The sequence below is a fragment of the Balaenoptera musculus genome, chromosome 11 (genome assembly GCF_009873245.2).
Source record: "Balaenoptera musculus isolate JJ_BM4_2016_0621 chromosome 11, mBalMus1.pri.v3, whole genome shotgun sequence".
Lineage (NCBI taxonomy): Eukaryota > Metazoa > Chordata > Mammalia > Artiodactyla > Balaenopteridae > Balaenoptera > Balaenoptera musculus.
This window is the reverse complement of record NC_045795.1, coordinates 20,949,098-20,973,324: the sequence shown is the minus strand read 5'-3', so window position 1 is coordinate 20,973,324 and position 24,227 is coordinate 20,949,098. Positions and strand designations below refer to the sequence as shown.

The window sequence follows — 24,227 nt, the reverse complement described above, 5'->3', positions numbered from 1 at the left end:
ATCCGAATGAGCAAGGAAACAGATTCTTCCCGAGAGCCTCCAGAAAGGAATGCAGCCTGCAGACATCTTGATTTTAGCCCACTGAGACCCATGTTGGGCTTCTGACCTACAAAACTGTGAGATAACAAATTTATTTTGTTTTAGGTCACAAAATTTATGGTAATTTATTATGGCAGCAATAGAAAACTAATACAATAAGGACTTTGTGAAAATGTTGCCGTGAGGTAAATTGTGAAACTGTGGTGAGTAAACTGTAGGGGCTTAAAATCTAGAAAATGCTCAGTTGAAGAGTGAAGATTATTAACACATTTATTTAACAAATGTAACTTGACAACCACACGCCCGGTAGAGGGGATACACTGGTGAACAAAATAGTGATGATAATGAAGAGTAACTTCTGCCCGGTACCCATAGCTGCAAGGAACATCCATTAACATCAGTAACTGATCAGGCATGGAAATATCCCTTTCCTGGAGATGGACTCTACAGCGCGATCAAAATACTGCTAAAGTTCATCTAGCTTCATTCCTCCCAAATTCTTGTTCCACAGGCAGTCTTTAGGTATTAAGTTAGGCTTTCGAGAGACGTGAAACGTAGGAGGACTGGTTCTGGCTCCACGATTACCTATCACATTGGCTGGGGGGTGGAGGGGGGTGGGGCGGTGGTGGTACTCATGCCCTTTAGTAGTTAAGATTTTGGCCTTTAGTCCCTTTGCAGTCCTGTGTGATGTAGTCACTGTGAATTCATTCTCTGGACCAACTCACCCAGCACAGCCAATCCAGCGAAGCGCTGGACCTGTGGCTCTGACTGTTGACCTTGAAGGAACCCAGTGGGGTGTGGCCTCCATAGACACCTACAGTGATCCTTACCCTGGGGTGCCCTGGGAAGGGACACTCAGGGCTGCACATGGTCCCTTCCCCACAGGGGCAATCGGGCTGGAAAACAGGCTAGGGGGTAGAGGGTGGGTGGAGGTGGGGGACAGGGGCCAAACAACCCCCATCAGCACAAACTGATGAATTATATAAGTCGCTTAACTCGGCCCTACCTCAGTTTCCACACTCGTGCAACGAGGCTATATCACAGGGTTGCTGTAAGGATTAAAGGAGTACATTTATTTAAAGCTTTGACACAACCCCCAGTACACTTACATCATCCGTAAATGTTTTATATTCAAATCCCAGCTGTCATTTACTAGCTGAGTGACCTTTGGGAAGTGAATTCACTTTTCTGCACCCTGGTTTCTTTCTCCATATAAAGAAGACAATAAAGCGGTGTCAAACTCAACTGTCCATATGGAATAAATAATTGTATTAATATTAGTGAAGTGCTTCACACAGTGTGTGTCTTCAGTATTTTATGGTTGTGATTTGTTGCTGTTAGGGAAGAGGCCCTCAGCTTCAGGCTGGGCAGGGAGAAGCAAGGACTTTACTTCAGCCTGAGGCTCCCCATTCTCGTCAGCTGAGCCCAGGGCCACTGGGGTCTCCAGAGAAAGGTCAGGCTCTAGGTCAGGAACACCGGAACTCCCCACTCCTGTCAATGCTGGGCAAATGGTCAAGGCAGTGGGCTCCAAGGTCAAAATCCTGAAAACAGGCCACAGAGGCCCAGAGAAGGAGGTGTGCGGGAAGGTGTAGACATGAGATCCATCCGCGGCGTTGTAGAAGGAGACCTCACCAGTCTCGTAGTCCAGGAAAATCCCCACTTTTTGAGGAGGGTTGGCAATTGTCAGTTTGGTCCGGGGGTCAGTGAGAGCCCGATAGTCATTCCCATCAGACAGCCCCATAGTCCAGAATCCATTCTCAGGTGTCATTTTAATCCAACATTTTCTCTCCACGTTCTCCCTGCACACCCCGACGTGCCACTCTTTCCTGTCCCCAACCTCTACCTCCCAGTAATGTCTCCCTGACGTGAAGCTCTTGCAGCCAAGCACACAGTAATGCCAATCAAATCTCTCGGGGTTGTCTGGCAGATTCTGTCGTTCGCCTGCTCGCTGCAAGCTCCTCTGGTCGTCAGAAACAAGCAGGATGGGGTTTGCTGTGTTCGGATCCAATATCACATCCGCTGCAGAAAGTTTGGGGATGGGGTCATGGGTCAGCCATCGTTCCTAGATCTCAGAGTCTCAGCCCTCAAGGCCTGGGTCTGGTTGAGGAAGCCCAAGTCCAGAGCTGGGTGTCCCCAGCCTGCCCTGAATGTGACCCCCTTAGCAATACCAAAAGAAAGCCCCCAGGGGTCTTAAGTTCAGTGGGAAAGAGGAGGGTGATGAGGGTCAGGGTCTTCTTAACTGACACCTGGAGCTGGCTCTTTCCTTCTACCTTTTTCCTGTTTCCCTCCCCGAAATGACTCTGCCCACCTGTGCTTCACAGGCACATAGGTTTAAATTTCAATCCTTGCGCTACCACTCATGAACTGAATGTCTTTTCCTTTTCTCTTTTCCCATAGACCCAAGCTATATAATATCTTTAAGCCTCAACTTTCTTAACTGAAAAATGGGGATAAAAATACTAATCTCTAGGGTAGGAAGACAACACTGTTGTGTATTTGGCTCAGGGCTGGGCATGGAGGAAGTGGCCTGATGTTATAAAAGCTGCCAGGCCTTTTCTGTGCTAAGGGCCATGTTGGGGGCTTTATGTGCTCCCAGGCCCACTCTCCATCTTTCTCCACCCTCTTCTGGGCCCTGGCAATCTGTCCTCTATGGACAGTGTCACTGGGTTCTCTTGCCTCTGGTCACCTGCTGGATTTGGCCAATGGGAGGTACTAGCTGAAGCCTGGAAGGAGAAAGAAGAGAGGCACAGCATTTATTTTTCCCCCTTTCTTCCCTGCCAGCTTCAGATGGTGATGCTCTAACAAAAGGATGACTTTTCTCAGGCAGCCCTCTCCTTGAGCTATAGCTTCCTCTGGGCCGCACCCTCTCCCTATGTCTTCAGGCCCAGGGGTGGTGACAGCTCCCCACTGTTGTGAGTCCTGGGGGACAGAATGTTCCTTTGTCGGCTTCCCTTTACTCTCTTTTTTGCCTCTGTAAATAGTTCCTTCTTTAAACTCTCTTCAGCCACCCATTTTGAATATACCATCTCTTTCTTGCTGTTTTTTTGACCAAATACACATTCATTAGCTCATTTAGTCTTTACCTCAACTCTCACATAAATAGGAATTACAATCATCATCTACAATTGAGGAGACTGAAGCTCAAAACATCAAGTAACTTGAGGACACACAGCGACAGGAGGTGGCATACGGAGCTTGGGAAAGGACAAGATCTTTGAGCATTGCTTTCTCTCCTTGGTCACGTTGCATCCTCGCTCTCCCTGTAGTATTAGTTCACTCTGCCTGTCCTTCCCCTCAGCTCCACCTTTGAGGCCTCTTCCTTCCCATAAAGGTCTATGGAAGCCCAGGAGAGCAATTCTCCCTGGTTCTCTGGGCTCTCAGTGGGAGGGCATGGGAGATGGGCACAACCTTGAGAGCGAGACCTCAAGTCATCCGCCCGGAACTCTCCCAGTCATGGGGACTTGTCCCAGAATCTCAAGACTTGGAGAAGAAAAAGAGAATATGGTCCCTCGGGTTGTTGTCCTAGGGGACATAGTGATTCACTCACCAGCTTGGAAGAGGGCCTTCTTCCACTCTGAAAGAAAGGAGACACAATAAGGAAAGGTCATTAATTCTGATCTTTCCCTTATCCATTCTCCTCAATAAGCCTTTTCTGTGTCCCTTCAGTCTCTTCCAGTATCCGGCTTCCTTCATCTACAGCTCTGACAGATTAGGCATAAGAGGTCTCAAAAATGGTGGACTTCCTCATCATGCTGGGGCTGCAGGTGACATGGCCAGGCTATAGTAGGCTGTGTGCTTGTGTGCCAGCAGGGTGGGGAGTGGCTGAAAGTGCCCAGATGCTGTATCTGAAGGGCCTCTCTGAGGCTGCAGAAAAGCAGGGGTGGTATTCCCCACAGAAAATGAGCTTCTTGGTTAGATCTGAGTATTCCTACTGGGAACGCCAATGGGTCACACAGCAGGGAAAAAGTTTGAATGCTTATATACATGTGCCAGGAAACTCAGAGGACATGCAGGTCACTCACCAGGATAGGCCTGAGACTTCTCCCCACCTACAAGGGAAGAAAGGCAGAGACATCAACTGAACTCTGTCATTTCGGAGTCATTTCCTTTCTCCTCCTTTTGCACCCATCTCTCCTTCTTTTTGACCGCCTACCCTTCTTACTTCCTCCCTCTGCCTGTTCAACTCTCTCCTCCCCTCTCTTCCTTACGGGGGCGGCGGGCGGGAATGAAGGCCCCTTTCTCCATTAAAAAACAAAACAAAACACTCATGAGTCTCTCCTCCTTTCTCCCCAACAACCACTTCCCCCCAGTCGGCCTCCCATATTTCTTTTCTTGGGAAAAAGGATCCAGAACATTCCTTCAGCCCAGGGCAGAGTTAGGGGCTGAGGAAACCGGCTGGAAAATACTCAGGCAGAGACAGTCTTAGATGAGAATTCGGAGAAAATGTCAGAGCCACTCACGAGCCACGTACTGGATCTTTCTCCACTCTGCAATGGAAGAAAGGTGATGAGTCATTAAGAGGCCCAGCGGGGGATAGGAAGATGAGCTTGGGTCCCCGGGGGCATCAGAACTTACTGAGTTCATACTCGAGTGTCTCTGGAAAAGAAGCAGAAAAGAAAAAAAGTACTGTTATGGGGATGGAGGGAGGAGGACCTCTAGAAAATAAACGTTAAAAATGACCTAGTGGGCTTCCCTGGTGGCGCAGTGGTTGAGAGTCTGCCTGCCAATGCAGGGCACACGGGTTCGAGCCCTGGTCTGGGAAGATCTCACATGCCGCGGAGCAACTAGGCCTGTGAGCCACAATTACTGAGCCTGCGCGTCTGGAGCCTGTGCTCCGCAACAAGAGAGGCCGCGATGAAGAGTGGCCCCCGATTGCAACAACTAGAGAAAGCCCTCGCACAGAAACGAGGACCCAACACAGCCATAAATGGATAAATAAATAAATAAATCAACGCAAAAGTAAAAAAAAAAAATGACCTAGTGCCGGGTTGAGTGCGCAGGATGGGGATGGGGTGAGGTAGTCCGGCTCCCTCCTGTAGTAGGCACAGGCCTTAGATTCCCTCTCGGTGTCAGATACCTTTTATTCTTTGTTCCTGCTCTTTTTCTGCCCGTGCCGTTTCTTTTTCCTCTTCTGCTCTCTCTTTCTGCATGAATAGAGCCTCCTTTTCTTTCCTCTGTAGCCACAGGAAGTAACCAGCCCCTGCGAGAAGCAGCAGACAGACAGGCAGCGTCCCCGCGAAGGCAGCGATCCAGCGCTGGGCCCTCCTGAAGAAGGGATCTGCAATGGGACCCAGTCGTAGCCTCTCACCCTCAGGACAGGGATCATGGAGTTTATCTCCTGCCGTCAAATGATCTTTCTCTTCCTAAGTTCTCAGAGAACTTTAGGGAAGACTGCAGTAAACCCTAGTAAGGGTTTATAGTTATAGCAATAACAAGTACCATTACTTGTCTTGAAATGTCTGCCTCTCACATGTAAATGATACTTGAGCATCGCAATCAAGTTTTTCTAATTAAAATTTATAATAGGTTATATTCACTTGGCTCAAATATCAAACAAAAAAACATAAAACATCACCCAAATCTCCTATTCACTTTCTCTCCCCGCCTCCTTTAATTAGACTCATTTAATCAGCCTAGTATGGTGACTAAGAATGTGTACTTGGGAGCTGGGGGGCCTGGGTTCAAATTCTGATTCCTCCACCTGACTAGCAGTGTGACCTTGGACTAATTACTTAACCATTCTATTCCAGGTGTCCTAATCTGTAAAACGGGGGCGATAATAAAATTAATAATAATAATAATAGAATAATAAAACCTAACTCATAAGGTTAAAGCATTAAGTTAATGTTTATAAAGCATTATAAACACATAGTGAGTGCTATGCAAGTGTATATTAAATTTAAAAATATAAATGTATTCTTATTTTTTCTTGTTTACTCCAAAGATAGCATTCTGTATAAACTGCTCTGTATCTTGCTTGTTCTGTTTACGTTGTATCTTGCAAATCTTTCCACATTAGTACAGACAGAATGGCTGCGTTTCCTTTCAGAGCTGGGCAATATTCCATTGCATAAAAATTCCCCGTTGGGCTTCCCTGGTGGTGCAGTGGTTGAGAATCTGCCTGCCAATGCAGGGGACTCGGGTTCGAGCCCTGGTCTGGGAAGATCCCACATGCCGCGGAGCAACTGGGCCCGTGAGCCACAATTATTGAGCCTGCGCGTCTGGAGCCTGTGCTCCGCAATAACAGAGGCCGCGATAGTGAGAGGCCCGCGCACCGCGATGAAGAGTGGCCCCCGCTTGCCACAACTAGAGAAAGCCCTCGCACAGAAACGAAGACCCAACACAGCCATAAAAAAAAAAAAAAAAAAAATTCCCCATTAGTGGATATTTGCATAGTCGCTAACTTTCTGCTCTTATAATTAATGCTATAAGAAATAACTTTTTACATGGGTAGTTTTCTACACATGCAAGCATATCTGTCAGATAAACTCCTAGAAGTGGGATTTTGGATCAATAAGTAGGTAGTTTGGATATATATTGCTATATTGCCCCCAATAGCAATTGTGCCAATTCATACCAAAAATATATCAAATTATGTATACCAAAAAATGTCTAAGAGTGACTGTCTCACCACAATCCTACCATCAGAATGTTTTATCAAACAGCACTGTTTTGTTTTGTTTTATCTTGTTGCCAGTCTCCCAAGTGGAAAATGTTTTAATACACATTTCTCTGTTGAGTGAGGCTGGACACTCTTTCATATGTCATTCCTCTTCTGTGAACGAATAATTCATATCCTTGCTTTTCTTCTACTGGTTTGTTTTATATTTTAAGGAGATTAGTGCTTTCTCTAAATTATGAGTTGTACATATTCCCCCCACCCCCACTTTGTCATTTGTCTTTGCTTAAGGATTTGATCTTTACCATTTCTCCCCGAATTCCCATTGCCTGTCACAATTTCTGGCACATAGGAAATGCTCAGTAAATACTTGTGACATAAACAGGGAAAAAGAAACATCCCTGGAGCAAGAAGACGACTCTGGAACCCTGCTCAGTGCCTCGTTTTCACTGCAAAGTCAACACAGAGAATCACACGTCCTCCTTCTTTCTTTTCTTTTTTCCTTTTTTAAAATTCATTTTTATTTCATTTTATTTATTTTTATACTTTTCTCTTTTTAATATGGCTATGCTAGATTTCAATTGGTTAATGTTTAAATTGTCATTTTTTTCTAATTTTCTACAGATTAAATTTTACATATGCCTCTTTTAAGGTGCGTTTAATGGAATTTTAAAAATTGAAGTATAACTGACTTATAATATTATATTAGTTCCAGGTGTTCACATCTTTCTTCTTCCAATAGCCACAGCTCAATATACCTGAGGCTAAGCAGGGTACTGACCTGCAATGGAAATCTGGGCTGTCTTTTCCTGGTTGAGGAGGGGATTTCTGATGATACAGGACACCCCTTCTCCAGAGCTGCTTTTCACCATTAGAGATGATGTGACTGCATACAGGCCTGCTCCATCTGTAGCTGGAGGTGCTGCCACAGCTGGCATGTTCTGGCCCTTGGCATCTCTCCACTGTATTTGGGGCTGGGGATACCAGCCGGTGGATGTGCACCCCAGGTGGATCCCTCCATCCTCATGGCCCTTCATTTCAATGTGAAGATCCGAACCCAGCGCTGTGGAAGGGACAAGTGAGCCTCAGTTCTTGGGAGCCTCCAGTATCAGTGAGGGTCTCAGCAGGAATTGGATGGCACACCCACGTTAGATAATTAAAGTAGGGTTTCATTAAGAAGCTGTTTACAAAAGGGTGGTCATTAGTGAGGAGAAAACTATATGGGGTAGAGCAATACCCCAGTGCCAGGAACAATAGAACTGTTACCACCCACCCCTAAACCCAAAGGGAGGTAGAGAGGAAGCTGTTTTGAAGACCTAAAAGGAGAGAGTCAGGTAGAGGGGACTTTCATAAGAGGAGCTGTGATCTTTGGGAAGAGCACGCAGCCAGCTAGAGGTGGCCCTGCAGGGAGAAATCCGGGGGCATAAGTACCCGGACTTCTCTCCTCCTTCCCTCCTCTATCTTCAGCTATGGCTCCCCATTGACCAAACTCAGCCAGAAGCCACAGTGCAAGAGAATGCTCTGAGAAAGAGAAATGCAACCTTTGACATTGGACATGGGCCTGGTCTTGGTGTTCTCTTGGGGAACACAAGCCATTTCATGGAACGTCAGCATCAAAGGGCCCTTTGTCACTATGACGGGTCAAGACAAAAACAAGACCAACAACAATCATGTTTGAACAGAGAGAAAAACACGAACAGTGTCCAAAACACAACAAAGACCAAACATCCTCCTGTCCTGGCTGTGAGTGACGATGCTCCTTTACCAGTCCCAGCTTTAGCTTCACTCTAGTCTTCCTCCTGGGTAAGATTTATGAAGATACCCACCCACAGAATTACAGCCCCCTCCTCCCTGACAGCATCCAATCCAGAGCAAAGCCTACTTCCATAAACGCTGCCCCAAATCCCCTAACAGAAGCCCAAAGTCTGTACCAAGTCTCCTCTAACAGCCTCTTCCTGAGACCCCCAGTTCCCACATGGCATGGACTCCCCCTCCTGCAACAAGGATTAAAGTCAACTGGTGCAACTGCAGGGGTGTTCCTGGGAACTCGGGTTGGGGAACAGTGGCTGTACAGGCGCTGTCCCTACAGGTCAGCCTCCCAGGGCTCACAGCAGCGTGTACCTGGAGGGGCGCCAGAAGCCACAGGGAATGCAACTGAACCCACACCACTGTGCACCATCTCTGAGGAGATGTTTTCTTATCCTTCTCATCCCCGACCTTCCACTTCCCAGCTTAGACCCTGGCGACCAGCAGGAGGGAGTTCTCTACTTGATATGATAGGGTACAGGAGGGAGTCTTCCCGGAGGAAGACCTGCATCTTTCCCGAGGGCCTCAGAGAAACAAAGTTGGAAGGCAGCGGAGGCAGTTCCTGGTGATCAACCAGGAGCTCTGCGAGGTGGATTTGGAGCACGAGCTCTGCTAGGGCCCACAGAGGAATGAGCTCAGAACAAAACCCGGAGGCTCACCTGCAACTTTCAGCTCCACCAAGGCTTTTTCGTAGAAGTTGCCATCCTGGAAATAACACAGGTAGTTTCCACCGTCAGAGGCTCTGACGCTGTGAATTCGGAGAGCAGCCTTCCCTGCAGTGATGCCATCTCTTAAAAACTCAGTTCTCCCTCGATACTCTGCTGTCTGTCTGTCTTCTACTTCCTTGCCATGTGCATACATGAAAACTACTTGCCTGAAGCTGGATCTCACCCACTTCAGTTCCATGTTCTCTGCGCTCATCTTCGGGGACAGGTGACAGGGCAGCTCAGCGTCTTCACCCACCATGGCCAGGATGGGCCCGGGGGGTCCAATCACAGCAAACTGAGCTGGTCAGCAAAAGGGGGAAACTCCATGAGAGGGAGTTGGGGCCATGATGGTAAGGGGGTGTCTCAGGCAGAAAAACCTAGAGAGGAACAGGATCCTGACAGAATGACATTTGTCTTAATGGCATGTGTACTTTCAGTTTGTGACGGGACTTCCAGGAATGAACAGTCAAATGTTCTGACTGGGCGCTAACAGGTAATTGTCCGCTTCCGATACATAAAAGCAGCATCGTTCCCTACCTGAGCAAGAGGTGAGCAGCTGGACCAAGATGATGCAGACAAGGAGGTGGAGCAGAGGGGAGTCTAGGGACCGTGCCATTTTCATCTGTGCTGCAAATAGAGAGATGCCAGAAGGAGTCAGGCAGAAATACGGCCTGGAAGAAGATAGATAATTCTGCGTGGAATTCTGAGGTTTCCACGCAGAATTCTCCACCTCAACAGGGCCAACTCAGGGCGAAACACAGGATCACTAGTGTGATGACCCAAGATCTTCCTCTGCCAAAATGTCTGCTTGGGAGTCTCTTCACCTTTGAGTTCCAATATGGAAAATCTCCCGTAAAAGTATGTATGTTAAGTGTACAGACAGTAACCCTAACCCATCAGGAAATCCTTGGCGCTACTGTCTGAACATGTTCAGAATCTTTACCCTTGCCCACACTTCCCCAGCTACGCCAGGTCCAAGCCTCCACCATCACACTCTGATTAATACGGGACCCTCCTCTCTGGGTCCCCTGATTCTGCTTGTATCCCCTATAGTCTCAACACAACATCCAGAATATTCCTTGAGTCACATCCTGTCACTCCTCTGCTCAGCACTTTCCAGTGGCTCCCATTTCACTCAGAGTAGATGCTGAAGTCCTTCCAGTGGCCGGCATGGTCCTCCAGGACCTGCACTCCTCACTTCATCTCCCCTGCTCTCCCTGTCTCTGCTCCAGCCACACTGCCCTTCCTGCTGCTCCTTGAACAGGACATGACAGAGGACCTCGACCTCAACTCTTCCCTCTACCTGGAACCCTCTTCCCTGCATATTCACAAGCTCACCCTCTTGCCTCCTTCAAGTCTTTCCTTTAAAGTCAGTTCCTCTATGGGACCTTCTCTGACCACAGAAATATGGCAAACTGCTCCCATCCCCCTGAACCTGCTCTCTTTTTCCCATTGAATTTTCACCAGTGAACATATCATACATTTATCGTCTGTCTCCACCTGCTAGAATGTAAGCTCCACAAAGCAATGATATTGGTCTGTTTTGTTTCCTGATGTGTAAGAAGCCTGTAGCATGGTGGTGGTTCACATGGAAACCTCAGTAAATATTTGTTGAATGAGTGAATGGATGAGGGGTTACATATTAAACCATCAATACTCACTAGCATTTTAGTTCACTTTAGATGATCAGATTAGTTGGTGGTCATCCAACTAATGGATGGAGAGGAGGGGAGGTGGAGAATTTATGAGGATAAGTGTTTTTCTCCATAATGACAGTGCTCTTTTGGTCTGGCTTAGAGAGCAGAGCCTGGCCTCCTGTGGTCCCACTGGGCCTTGCCTATATTAATGTGTTTGTTCTTATTTTTCAATAAAGTGGTTTCAAGGAGCAAGCCTGTCCTGGACATGCAAGTGTTGCAACTTGATGTGCCTTAGTGCACTCTTTTCACAATTGTTCTGGGAATTCCCTGGCGGTCTAGTGGTTAGCACTCTGCACTTTCACTGCTGGGTTCGATCCCTGGTTGGGGAGCTAATCCTATGCGTGGCCCCCCCAAAAATTGTTCTTTGGGGGAGAAACATCTGTTCTTTGGGGGAGAAACATTTCTGGAAAGGAAATAATTCCTTTCCTTTCTTCCCTTTCCTCATGTGTTCACCGACGCTCCTTGGCAGATGGCCTGCCTCTGGGCTCACCAGCAATGGATAATTTTTGTATCTTTGTCTTTGCACTGCTAGAGAAGTGTCTTTTAGGGGCAGAGATGTTATGTGCTAGTACTTGCACAGAAGGGGCAAATATGTCAACCGAGAAGCACACAGCAGCCCAACACAGCTCACGCCTCTATGCAGTGCTGGCGTTCTTCCAGCTCAGAGGCAGGGCCCCTGCAACTCCCCAGTCCCAGACCAGTGTTTCCAAATGTATCTTGGCTCAGAAAAGCACCTTTACCTCCTTTTAGGCATGGTCTGTGGCATCACTGTGAACTTTAGTGATAAGGGAAGTGTGTGGCCCTTGCCGACTAGCCAGGCTTCATTCTAGTTGGAGTTCTAACTCGGCTTCCATCCCAGCCACCCCAGAGTTGGCTGCGTCCCTAAATAGTAGAGACCCTGAGAGTCGGCCTAGGTGGATTACTCCAAGACAGGACTGAGAACTCCAGAAGTAGTCCCCTCCATTCTCCCATCATGTATTCTTTCCTTCCCTGAAAATGTCAGATGGAATGGTGTGCCGACAAATGACTCAGGGTGTGCCCGTCTGTGGAGCAATACTGCCGTCTCCTCTAGGCCCCAACCCATGGCCACCACCAAGTTCAAATCACTCTTCCATCAGACTCTGGTCAAGATCCTGGCAGATTCCCTGGGTCACCCAGAGGCTGAACCTACCACTTCTTCTTTTTTTTTTTTTAAATTTTGGCCAAGCTGCACAGCTTACAGGATCTCAGTTTCCCGACCAGGGACTGAATCCGGGCCACTGCAGTGAAAGTGCCAAAACCTAACCACTGGACCGCCAGGGAACTCCTATGAACCTACCACTTCTTAATCCCAAGGCAAGTGAATGGAAGAGTTAGGAATAAGACCAGGTCTCACCCGTGTGTTTTCATTCATTCAACAAATGTTTACTGAGCACTCACTGTGTGCCAGGCCCACTACAGGTTAGATGCTGGAAATAAAAAGGGTGTGGGAAGTAAGTAATGGCACTATGATTCACAAACTTTGTGATCTCAGTCATGTGACAAAACCTATTTGAACTTCAGTTACTCATGAAACATTGTGAAATAGGAACTTTAGAATGTACATAATTGGCTCAGCAATTTCACTTCCAGATATCTGGTCCAGCAAAGCACTTGCATGGGTGCAGAGAGAATTATGTGTAAGGATGACACTGAAGCGTTATTTTTAAAAGTAAAAAAAAAAAAGATAAACAACCTAACCAGCCACTGTAACCACTAACAGGAGACTGGTTAGTTAAATAAAGGATCATCTGTGTGAGGGAATTCAATGTGGCAGTTAAGAGTGATTTACAGTCACTAACCCAGATAATCAAGATATATTAAACAAAAAGCACACTGCAGAAAAATACGAATGACTCTATTAAAAAACAAAAACAAAGCTATAAATTTGTATATACATTTTTATGGGATCGCCTTAAAAGAGTTCTGAAGGGCTACATGCTAAAATGAAAATCAGAGATTGAGTGAGAGACACTTGTCCTTTGCCCCCTATACTTTGAAAAGTGTTTGGATGTTTTCAATTTTAAAAGTTTTCACGTTTTACTTAACAATTAAAAATTGTTACAAATAATTATTGTGACTGCAACATATTCGTTGTTCAGAAAATACCGACTCCTGTAAATCGACTATATGTCAATAAATAAATAAATAAAAATAAAATACCAACTCTTCACACCAATTCCCCCAAAACAAACCAGCATGAGGCCCACAGTCATAGTACCTGCTGCCATGATAACCTGCGCCGGGAACAAGGCCCGCAGAGGGGGTGGGTTGAAGAGGAGCTGGGAGCAGAAATCTGTGCTGCTGGGAATTCTCTGGAGCCTGCCTGAAACCCGGACAACCCTCAGACAAAAGATTGCCTTTCACCATATCCTCTGCTCTTCAAAACTACTCTCTAAGCTGCTAGAGAGGACAGTATTATTATTATTATTATTATTATATAGGTAACAATTTCAGTGCTGTCCTCAGAGTGAGGAATATATTTTCACTAAATTTTTTAGGATATTTATTGGTTTTTGTTCTTGACTATAGACAACTTCAAAATGGAGAAAAATATGAAGGAATAAAATTTAAATAATCTGTGATGGTAATCATATACTTTGCTTCATGGGAATATAACTATTTCTGGAAGTATTTTGGCCATAGATATATACTAAATGCCTGAAAATTGTCAAAATTATAATTTGACCCAGAAATTCCACTTGTAGAAATTACTCCTAAAGAAAAAAAAAATCAGGTATTAACACAAACATTCATGTTTAAAGCTGTTCATCATAAGTAAGATCTACAATAGCAAAATGTAGAGACAATTTAAATCTCCAAATTCGATCCAGTTTTGTTACAATTAGAAATATAAACTCTTTATTAAAAATATGATTCCTAATGACTATATGAAAATCCCTTTTATGATTGGACAGTGTGTTTGTATCCATTCTCCAACTCTTGTATATATAGGCTGGCTCAGATTTTTGTAATTACAAATAATTCTGTAATGCACAGCTTTACATATATATCTTTAAGGCACATCTCTTTTTAGAATCTCTTAGAACAGATTCCCAGAGATGACTAAGAGAGATAAGAGTCCTTTGCTCCTTTCTGACCACAGTAAGCTCCTAAGAACATGCAGTTGGCAAGTTTTTTCATTCACATTGTCTCCTTCCCACAAATTTTCCAATTCAGGTCTTTAGCCTTTGCATTGTCCTGCTGCCTCCACCCCCTCATCCTCTGACTGGGGCACACACAAGTACCAATCCCTTTGTCTGGATGAGGGTCTCCCTGGAGGCCCACTGTCAGCTCTTCAGCCTCTCTCCTTCTAGGGCTCGTGGCCCTGGCTTTTATCCATTTTCCCACACTTACCTCTTGGCTATCCCATCTGAAAATCACAGCCCTCAGAATAAAGGTAATCAATAGAGGCTCTGTTACCTGGAAGAAAGGAAAAAGAAATATGCCTGCTCACTATGAGAAGCAGTAACAGGGTCATTCTGTGGAAGAATTAGTTTTTGGATTGGCTCAGAGGGGTGTTTCTCATCAGTTGCTGGGCAGAAACCAGTGAGGAAGTTTAAAATGAAAACTGAAACTGTATTGGATTGTACGCGGTGAAGAAAAATTCCAGCCTAATTCTCACACTGTGTCACTCTGTGTTTTCCTAATTGAACCACTTATGTATATGTATGTGTATAATTAGTATCTCATTATATATACCTGTTTTACATCTTCTATATGATAATAGATTTATTTTATATCATAAAAGATTTACTGAGTAGAGAAATAAAAGATTTTAACATGTGAAGAGAGGAAGATGTGCATTAATTAAAATGTTTCTGTGGCTATTTGTTAACATCTGTTTGCATGTACACAGGCACATGGAGGAGGATTTATCTTTTACAACAAGCCAAATGAGAGTATGAACAGAAAACCAGACCCACTCCACCTTTTTTAGCACCTCTGAAATTCAGGTCTCGGATCCATTACCAAATAACATAATTTTCAGATTTCCCAAAGCAGTGTTGCCGGTGACTGATTGGCATGTTTTACATTTTTCAGAAAAATTCTTATTTGGGGTGTTGCTCAGAAGCCTCATTCACCCTCTGAGCCTTATTTGTGCTACATTTGTATTTTCATGTGTATTTCTTTCTACTCTGCCAGCAGGATTCTGTATTTTCCGAGGTTAGATCCTGGATAGTCTGTGGATACTGTTTCTATCAGGGGTCTTTGGGACAAAGTGGTCCTACCTGTGGCCTAGCGCCTCCCAAGACAATTTATTTGCCTCTTGAGACAATGATTAAAGCTCAAAGGACTTTGATATGACTTGACTGATGGAATTTATTTATATATGGGTTGGCCAAAAAGTTTGTTCGGGTTTTTCTGTAAGATATTATGGAAAAAGTTGAACAAACTTTTTGGCCAACTCTCTCTCTCTCTCTCTCACTCTCTCTCTGTGTGTATATATATATATATTTTTATTTTTTTATTTTTTTATTTTTCCCCCTACCAGGGATTGAACCCGGGCCCACAGCAGTGAAAGCATGGAGTCCCAACCACTGGACCGCCAGGGAATTCCCAGAATTTAATTATATTACAACAGTTTGAATTTAGGCTCCGTGGTAGAGATGGCTGTTTGCTTGTGCAAGTTCTATTTTCTGCTTTTTTTTTTTTTTTTTTGATGTACAAAGAGCTAGCATTCTTTCTGTGGTAAGGTAGATGTCTTGGATGGCCCATTCAAGGAAGTTCACGGAGTCCAGCTTAATGAAGCCTACGTACCTCGCATCCTGATGGAACACTGGCAGCCCATATTGAGGCAGTATTTCTGGATCAGACTGTGAGGGTTTGAGCAGAAACGGCAAGACAACCCTGGCCAAATTTTCTCAGATGGCTCCAGTAGAGCTGGTGGTGACCCATCTTGCTTTCTCATTTCCAATGAGGCAAAAGGTCCCTGCTTCTTAGTACTCAAACCCAATTTTGGGGAGTAGTGCAACGTGCCCATCCTTATAGATAAGAGAGGCCAAGGGACTAAGTTTGAGCCAATGATTTGCAGGCGGAAGTTGTTGGGTTATGTTTCTCAAGACAGGCCCACGATCTTCTACCTCTTTCTTCCTCTTGCCTAGAACATGGTCTTTGGAGCTGGAGTGCAGTGACCAACTTGTGACCATGAGGCAACCTTGAGAATGGAAACTACATGCTGAGAGGGCAGAGAATAAAGACAGAAGGAGGCTGGGGCATGGATGCATCTCTGAGCTGCTGGACCAGCTCTGGACAGCTGCCCTCTGAATTCACCTTACGTGAAAGGAAAAGAAATCTTGTTTTATTTGAGCCGGAAGTACTTCTGGTCTCTATCATCAGCAGCAAAATACAATTCATCCCTTCCCAGTCCCCACTTATCAACACTTTATCTTGAAACTTTTCAAACGGATAGCAAAGTTGAAAGAATTTTTCAGTGAACGTCTAATATACCTATGGTCTAGATTCTACAGTGAACATTTTACTATACTTGCTTTATTATAATCTATCCTTCTGTTCACACCCTTATCCATCCTTATTTATTATTTATTCCAATATTTATTGATTTATTTGGTACCTTCTAAAGTAAGTTGCAAACATCAGTGCACTTTCCCTTGGAGACTTCAGCAGACCTATCAGGTAGAACATAGTTCTGAAATGCTTGAGGTACCAATGCTATGTCTGAAATATAAATGTAGGAGTATCTTTCAGTTATATGTTCTAAAATGATCAGGGGGTTATTTTTATCTGGCTATCCCTAGCTCCTAAATGCCCAGCCATCCCCAAAGATATTGATGGTCTGGACCCAGGTACCTGGCCACTCTTACTAAGAGTCAGGGCTACCTCCAACAGGCTATGTGTAAGCAGGAGTGCTCCAGGACTGCCTGTCAGGAACAACCTGAGGCAGGGACAAGCACTGCCTCAGGTCCCTTTTGTCCCTTCCCTGGCACCTACTCAGAGAAATGCTCCTTTCTCTGCTGATACCACAAGAAGGGACTTGAGGTTCTTGAGGACCTGTAGGATTTAGGCCCCCAAATCACATGAAGAATGGCAGGCATAAAACCACTTATAAAGGAAACTGAGGAAAGGCATGGGATTGAGTTCAGAAATAAAATAAAATAAATAAAATAAAATAGAAGAGTGGGCATGATATCACAGAGGGGTAAGAAGGTAAAACTTAGCTCAGAATGTAAAAATCTGCCCTCCCAGTCATCAGGCTGGGATAACAGACATGCCTGATAAAGTCAACTCCATACTTAACAGGAAATAGTATTTCTCTCGAGGTCATGTTGCAGCTGCAAAGGGGCAAAACAGCCCCCTTCTCTGAGTGCTTCCTGCTTTCTGACTCACTGGGAAATTTCATTTTTAAAATTCACAGTCTATCAAAAAGCTTTGCTGCTGGAAATCATATCAACGAGAATGAAATATTCCCCTCTTGTCTGGAGGATCCAAGCTACTTTGACACAGAGAAGCAGCCTTGATTTCCAGCCTAGATGCTAAACTTCAGAGAAGGTGTTTCTAAGCACAGCATTTTGTACCTCTTAACTTTATGGTTTCCAAAGAAACCAAACACCTGAAACTAACACAATATTGTAAATAAACTATACTTCAATTAATACAATTTTTTAATCTAAAAAAAGGCATTTTAAGTTATGCAAGGTCACCAAGAAAAGAAGAAGATAGAGGAGCAAAAAGAATAAGTTATATTTCTAGCCCTGACCTCCTGTATGGACTGCGCACTTGGTTATCCAGCTGCCTACTCTGCATCTCCATTGGATCACTGATACCCTCTTCCACCTTTCCATTCCGTGCTACCTACTCCCCTTGCCCCCGCTACCTGTTTCTCTATCGGTTTCCTATCGCAGAAAATGGCAATTCCATCTTTACAGTTTCTTAGGCCTTGGACCTTGGCGTCATCCTTGATCCACTCCTTTACTTGCACGCCACATTGAAGTCTATCAGCAAGGCCTTTTTACTCTATTTTTAAAATAACTCCAGCACTGACCCCTTCTCACCACTTCCAGCACTCCCCCTCGGTATAAGCCATCCTCACTTCTCCCCTTGATCTCTGCAGCAGCTCCCAGCTGGTCTTCAGGCTTCTATCCTGCCCCTTCTAGCCTCCCCCTTTTCCCCCCCATCCCAGTCTCAGTTTAGCATCTAAAGTAATTTCTCAAAACGTTAAGTCAAGCTCAGTTCCTCCTTTGCTCAAAACTCACTGGTGGCTCCTTTCTCAGAGGCAAAGCCAAGGCCAGCATGATGACTTTCAAGGCCGTATGCGATCTGGCCCTCCAGGCCCCTCTGATCCTACCCCTTCTGATTCTCCTGGTCACTCCCTGTCCTCTGGCTACACTGGCTCCTTTGCTACTCTTCAGACAAACCAGTGTGCTTCTGCCTCTGGGCTTTGGCACTGCGGTTCTCCCTTCTTGGAATGCTTTTCCCCCAGCTATTCCTGTGGCTTGCTCCCCTACTTCATCATCACCCTGTTTTATTTTAATTTTTTAAATTGAAGTATAGTTGATGTACAATATTTTATAAGTTCCAGGTGTACAATTCATCACCCTATTTTAAACGACACCTTCCAATGCAATATTCTGTTATCTCCTGAGTACATACTAACGTGTGCCAAACTGTATATTTTACTATTTCTTTTTTTTTTTTTTTTTTTTCTGTCTTCTTCCACTGGAAGGTAGGTTCTTTGTGAATGGGAAAGTTCTGTGGTGTTCATTTCTGTGCCCTGGGCACTTAGAAGAGTAACTGGCACATAGTTAATAGTCGTGGATCTTTGCTGAGTTGATGAATGAATGAATGAAATGAATAGGGAATCCCTGAGGAAAGCTGGAGAGTGAGGGGTCTAGGATGAGAGTGGGGAAATAGCCTCAGAAAGGAAAAAAGACATCTGCTCTGTTGCAAACAGAGCAAACAGATTAGAAAGGGCAGGTGCAGGTCGTGGGGCAGGAAGTTTGGCAACTCCCACTTCTCTTTTCTCTCTGAGGTTGCATTACCTTCAGAGATGTGGGAAAAGGATGTGGTGATGAAGGATCACAGCTGATGTTCACTGAACTTAGCTACATGCTACGTCTGTACTGGGTGTCCTCCACACCTTTATCTCATTTCCTAACATCTGCTCAAAGTAGTAGTTGTAATTAAATCAATTTCTAGGTGGGAAAAATAGAACTTCAGAGAGGTTAAGAAGCCTGTCCCAGTTTGTCTGTATGAGTAGAATAAACAAGGTCAACCAGGTGTGGTGAACAGGCAGAGGAAATCGGCACAGAAGTAGGAAACGGAATGATGGATTTGGGGCACTGCAAGTGGTGTGGTCAGGCCAGTGTAGGGCGGTGCGTGTCAGGGAGTGTCCAGGGATGGAGCAGAAATAGGATTGGACCACCGAGTGACTGCATTGCGGGGTTAAAAAGTGCACGGATTGGACTACCTTTTCACGTAGTGTTTCTTCAACTGAGTTATGTAAGAAACTTGGTTGGGCAAAAATTAATTTCCAAATACATCTGAAAATATACCTTCAAAGTCTTGAGGGAGCCAATTAAAAAATGTAGCATTAAAAGTTAAAATCTGTCATTAGGGAGTTCCTTTGTCACTAATGCAATTATGAACATAGCAGTTAGCTTGGAAACTGGAACCACTCAGCAATAATTGATTACAAGGATGTTAAGCAGGTGATATAGGATCTGCTTAGGTTGTGTTTGTTTTGATTAAAATTAAGACAATTTTTCAAAAAAAAAAATTGAAAAATCCTTTTAGAATTTACAAATGTCCATAGCATCCCCCCTCCCAATAAGACTGCAGAAGGCAATGGGAAGCCACAGAAGGTTTGGGACTTGAGAAGAATGTAATCGGGTTTCTATTTTAGCAAGTCTACTTTGAAACTCTAGACAATGGTAAACTTTTCAGAAGCATGTCTTGTTTATGCTGGTTGTTTTTCAGATTTCTTGTCTGTTTCCTAATATTTATTTAAACTAAAAGTCTTAAAAGGAAAAGGGCAGCAGCAGCTCTTGGGGGAGTGGAAGCAGCTTGCTGTTAAGAGAAGGGTCTTGGTAACCTAATCCCAGGGATCTGTGATAAAAGAAGAAAGAAAAATTGGGGGAGGTATTCTATGCCTCAGAAGGGGTCCTGGGCTAAGTAGTAACAGGACTTGCCCTGAGGGGAGGAGAGGAGGTTCCTTGGGTGGGTGCTGGCAGCATTGTGCAGCAGGGGGTCGAGGAGGAAGGGCAGGTTGACAGCAAAGGAGATGGAGTTCAGTTTTGGCCACAGGTTTGAATACCTTTGGGGGACTTCCCCGGTGGCGCAGTGGTTAAGAATCCGCCTGCCTACAGGGTTCGAGCCCTGGTCTGGGAAGATCCCTACTTGCCGCGGAGCAACTAATGAGCAACTAAGCCCGCGTGCGGCAACCTCAGAAGCCCGAGCGCTGCAACATGAGAAGACGGTGCGTTGCAACAAGAGAAGCCGGTGCAATAAGAACCCCGCGCTCCGCAATGAAGACCCAATGCAGCGGGGAAAAAAAAAAAAAGAGAAGAAAAACCTTTGGGGCATCCATGAGGTATGAACAGAACTATTGGGATTCTATGGCGTAACTCCAGATAGTGTAAGAGTAAGCAAGGCCTCAGGGGAAAGAATCAGGAGAAAGGCACCTATTAAATGAAGCGCATAAAGTCTTAGATGAAAAAGAAAAATTCCAATTTACTCACCATCCACTTTCTGGGCTTTTCTCCAGCCTGAAGTAGAACAAAGAAACCTCATGAGATAAATGGCACATGAGAGGGCCTCAAATCGTATACACAGGGGAGGGAAGCACAGAACTTACGGAGCTCTCTTTGGAGTTTCTCTGAGAAAGGACAAGAAATGAATCAGTACCGTCCACAGGAGATGAGGCAGGTTTACATGGAAAGGGCCTCAGGGAGACCCATTCCTGCATCATGTGTGCAGTGAGTCCTGTGAGCTGTCCTAGAACTAGGAAAGCTAGGGCACGGTCAGCGTCACAGGGTGGGGGAACTAACGAGGTAGGGTTGCTGGTTTTGAGGGAGGAAGGACTGAATTAAAAACCTCACCTTCAAATCCCCTAATCCTCTTCATTCTTGTCCTCTCCCTTACCCTCTGTCCAATCCCTTTTCCACAGTCTTCTTTGGACCTCACTGCCTCGGTCTTCTGATTGCTTTACCTTTGGTCCAGCATTCTTGCTCTTTCTCCCGGCAAAGCTTCCAGCTGAAACCAAGAGCAGCCAGCAGGAGCAGTCCCAGAAGAAGCAAGAGTGAAGTCTGAGCTGCTGCCCAAGGAAAGTGCTTCAGCAAGAGAGTGCCTGAGCCGGAAGTGCTGGGCGTTATTCCTGCAGAGAAAAGCAGGAAACGGCCAAGGACTGTGGGTGCTGGAGCGCACAGAGGATGTCTCCGGACTCTCCGAGATTCCTGGGCCAGCCCAGTGGCAGAGGGGCCTGGCTGGGAGAGTGACTCCAGCTTTGCCCCATTCTCTCCCACAGGATGGTTGGGAAACCAAGATACCTTGAGAGTCATCATGGAAAACAACAACAACAAATAAACATAAAGGCTCTGGGACCCAGTGTTAAATCAAGGAGGCGCAAATCGCTCCTGAAATATGGAACTGAAACTGGGATCCGGAGGAAGGGATGGAAATTGTTCCCTTTTTCTCAGATCATGAGAAGAGGAGCCTTCCACTGAGAATCACCCCGAATGTGGGAGCCCCTCAAGTTACTTGCAATCGTTGAGAGAAGTATATTTTTGGTAGGGAACTGGATGCTGCTGGGAATCAGAAGCCCGGGGTTCTAGTCCCACCCCCACTGCTGTTTCCACCTGTGGTTTCAGCCAAGCCATCCAGTGTCCCTCTGTCTTGATTCCTATAAAGTGGAGAGTTCAATAATATTACCTGTGCAATCAACACCACCAGCTCAAAAAGAGAATTGTGAGAAGAGAACTTGGCTATCTATATGAACTTTTATGCATGTGTTTCTTTTCAATCTCCCTTAGCACCCAGCCCATGCGATTCATTGAGTTAGCATCCAATAAACACCACTGAGTTGAAAAAGAAAAGTGAGAGTGTAAACCCTTTATTTCTCTATCAGAAAAAGGATTCCATGTGCATAGAGAGCCTTTCCAAAGAGGTTTTACAAATTCAGTGACACATTATATGTGTAGAAAAAGTTAAATTAACAAAATAAAAACTACCTGTACAGCCAGAACAGAGTCATAACTGGACATAAACGTAACAGCCTAAGGTCAATGCATGGAGCATAAGCAAATTTCCTCCCAATATCTGACAAATGTCATTGTCGTGAGGATTAAAGGAACAGTGAAAAATCAGTTGTTGTTACCTTCCTAATACAGTAGAATTTTTATTGACAGAGTAGGTTCTGGCAATTTTTCCTGAAACTAAAGCATCATGTTTTTTTGTTTGACTAGTCATTATTTCCCACAGCAACCTACAGAGGACTTCCCCATTTCTGTACTTTTGTTCTTCCTCCATAAAATTTAACCCTAGATTGTGTACTGTTTTGTACCATTTCCTAGCTATTTTGTACTGGTAATGGCTTTACAGTGAAAACCCTGTATGTCCTAATAAAGGATAATTTTTTAAAAAGGTAAATATATAAAAAGAACGTGTCAATGATTCATTTAACTTATTAATTAATAAGAAAACCAGTAAAAATGTTAAAAGTGGTTCAAATGAGGATTTGATTTATAAAATCTTATATTCTCTGTCAGAGAGAAGTCATCTGCATCACCAAGCACAGGAACCATTTGTATTACTCTCACTGTTCTATAAGTTAACATCTGTCTCTACAGAGTTGTAAATGGTCTAGAAAAAGAGACAAGGGCTCAGTCCTACAGAATCAGAGATCTCCAGTGTGAGGTCTGCTAGACAATGTCAGTATTCCATTGAAGAGATACCCAGTAATCTTTTCTGACCATTAAAAGTCTTTCACAAATTTTCCTGGCAGTTCTTTCTTTTCCCTACAGTGTTGAATACAAACAGACAGTGGTGGTTTACACAAAGGCAGCGAATATTTGATAAACAGACCATTTCCCAAGAAATACTGCCTAAGTAGTGCTTTTAAAAGAACCCAAAAGGAATTTCCAGAAATGATTCAGACCGTTTGCAAAGAGGCTAAAATGAAGAGAGAGAACTGCACATGTGCACAGCTCTCCGTCCCTTTAAAGAGCAAACTCACCTGCTTCCTTCTGCCCAGCAGTGGCTTCAGTGAAGTCCCATTGCTGGGAAAATGGTGAGTGTTCAGGGACTCCGACTTGGCACCTCCCGGTGGAAGAGCTGCAGGCCTGCCCTGTGTGGTGCTGATGGGTCCCATCCTTGTCCAAGCTCATGACCTAAGAGGACTGCTCCTGCTGGACGTCCATGGGCCCCAGTCTCACCTCGGGGGAGAGGGGACAGGGGAGCTCGCTGTCCTCTACACCTTGGCTGGAAAGTCAGTCACCTCGGAGGTTACTTCCTGCCAAATGAGCTGCTTCCCAACCAGTAAGAGGGAGAAGAGGTGGAGGCAGGTGTGAATAAAGGAAGGACACTGGACTAACCTAAAGATGGGTCACACCTCTCCCTCAGGAGTCTGGGAGAACAGACGCATCTGAGACCCTGCTTTATTTTTGTCCGTAACACTTACCATGTTATCATCAACGTATATGTATAGTTGATTATCTAGCTCCCTGCTCTAGAATATAATCTCCACAGGGACAGAAGTTTTGGGCTGTTTTGGCTTCTGCTGGATTCGCATCACCTAAAACAGAAGGTTGGTAGGGTCGCCAGGTAAAATACATTGTATTTCAATTTGCTAAATCGGGGTACCTTAAACACAGGAGACTCTCAGTAAATATTTTTACTGGAATGAATGAATACTGTTTTCTGCCTGGAGCTTTAATGGGGAAACAGAGAACCCAAGCAAGGCAGCAGGCAGAGGGGAGCTGGTCTGGGAGACAAAGGAAGCTGGGTTGAGTTTATAAGCAGAGCGCCCTGTCTGTTTGATGTGAGCCAGACCCTGTGCTGAGCACGGAGGTAGAAGCAGTGGAGTGAGGAGAGGATTCAGAGTCCGGGCCTCCCAGGAGCCCGCAGGCCTCACGCCCACACCCGCCGTCCCTCGCCCACAACGGCTGGCTGCCTCCGCATCATGAGTCCTCATGCACCCACATTTCTCTGCTCCTCTGATTGACTCTGTCTTTGGATCCCTTGGTGATTCAGACACTAGGCTGCACCAGGCTCTAGTCAGGACTCTCCACTGCCTGGGGTCTCAGGGTGGAGCACAGACAGAGGGCAGGGAGTGCTCACAGGCTGGGCATGGCCATTGGCAGGGCTCCCCTGAGGACTCTGGGCAGA

General features: G+C 45.1%; 1 protein-coding gene and 1 pseudogene across 8 annotated transcripts; both read right to left on the bottom strand.

The window, feature by feature from the left end:
- Positions 1 to 346: 346 nt before the first annotated feature.
- LOC118903950 (butyrophilin subfamily 3 member A1-like) lies at positions 347 to 23,268 on the bottom strand. Of its 8 annotated transcripts, XM_036869520.1 has the most exons (15): positions 23,077 to 23,268; positions 21,055 to 21,219; positions 20,701 to 20,721; positions 20,585 to 20,611; positions 14,244 to 14,309; positions 9,709 to 9,793; positions 9,124 to 9,471; positions 8,200 to 8,289; positions 7,440 to 7,721; positions 5,117 to 5,317; positions 4,615 to 4,635; positions 4,500 to 4,526; positions 4,062 to 4,088; positions 3,587 to 3,613; positions 347 to 2,058 (listed from the first exon to the last, which is right to left on the bottom strand). In XM_036869520.1, the coding sequence occupies exons 4-15, from the start codon at positions 20,585 to 20,587 to the stop codon at positions 1,355 to 1,357; spliced, it is 1,881 nt and encodes a 626-aa protein (XP_036725415.1). In that variant the 5' UTR covers positions 20,588 to 20,611; positions 20,701 to 20,721; positions 21,055 to 21,219; positions 23,077 to 23,268; the 3' UTR covers positions 347 to 1,354. The 8 variants fall into 8 exon arrangements, with proteins under 8 accessions (XP_036725415.1, XP_036725422.1, XP_036725419.1 ...); XM_036869527.1 differs by lacking the exon at positions 5,117 to 5,317; XM_036869524.1 differs by lacking the exon at positions 8,200 to 8,289 and having other exon boundaries at positions 23,077 to 23,267.
- Positions 15,479 to 15,785, bottom strand: LOC118903449 (annotated as a pseudogene).
- Positions 23,269 to 24,227: the final 959 nt, after the last annotated feature.

Excerpts from the sequence above, each read along its gene's own strand:
- LOC118903950 (XM_036869520.1), bottom strand. Across the intron at positions 7,722-8,199 it reads GCCCATGTCCAATGTCAAAG|CGCTGGGTTCGGATCTTCAC; the intron begins GTTGCATTTCTC and ends TCCCTTCCACAG. Across the intron at positions 3,614-4,061 it reads GAAGTCTCAGGCCTATCCTG|AGTGGAAGAAGGCCCTCTTC; the intron begins GTGAGTGACCTG and ends CCTTTCTTTCAG.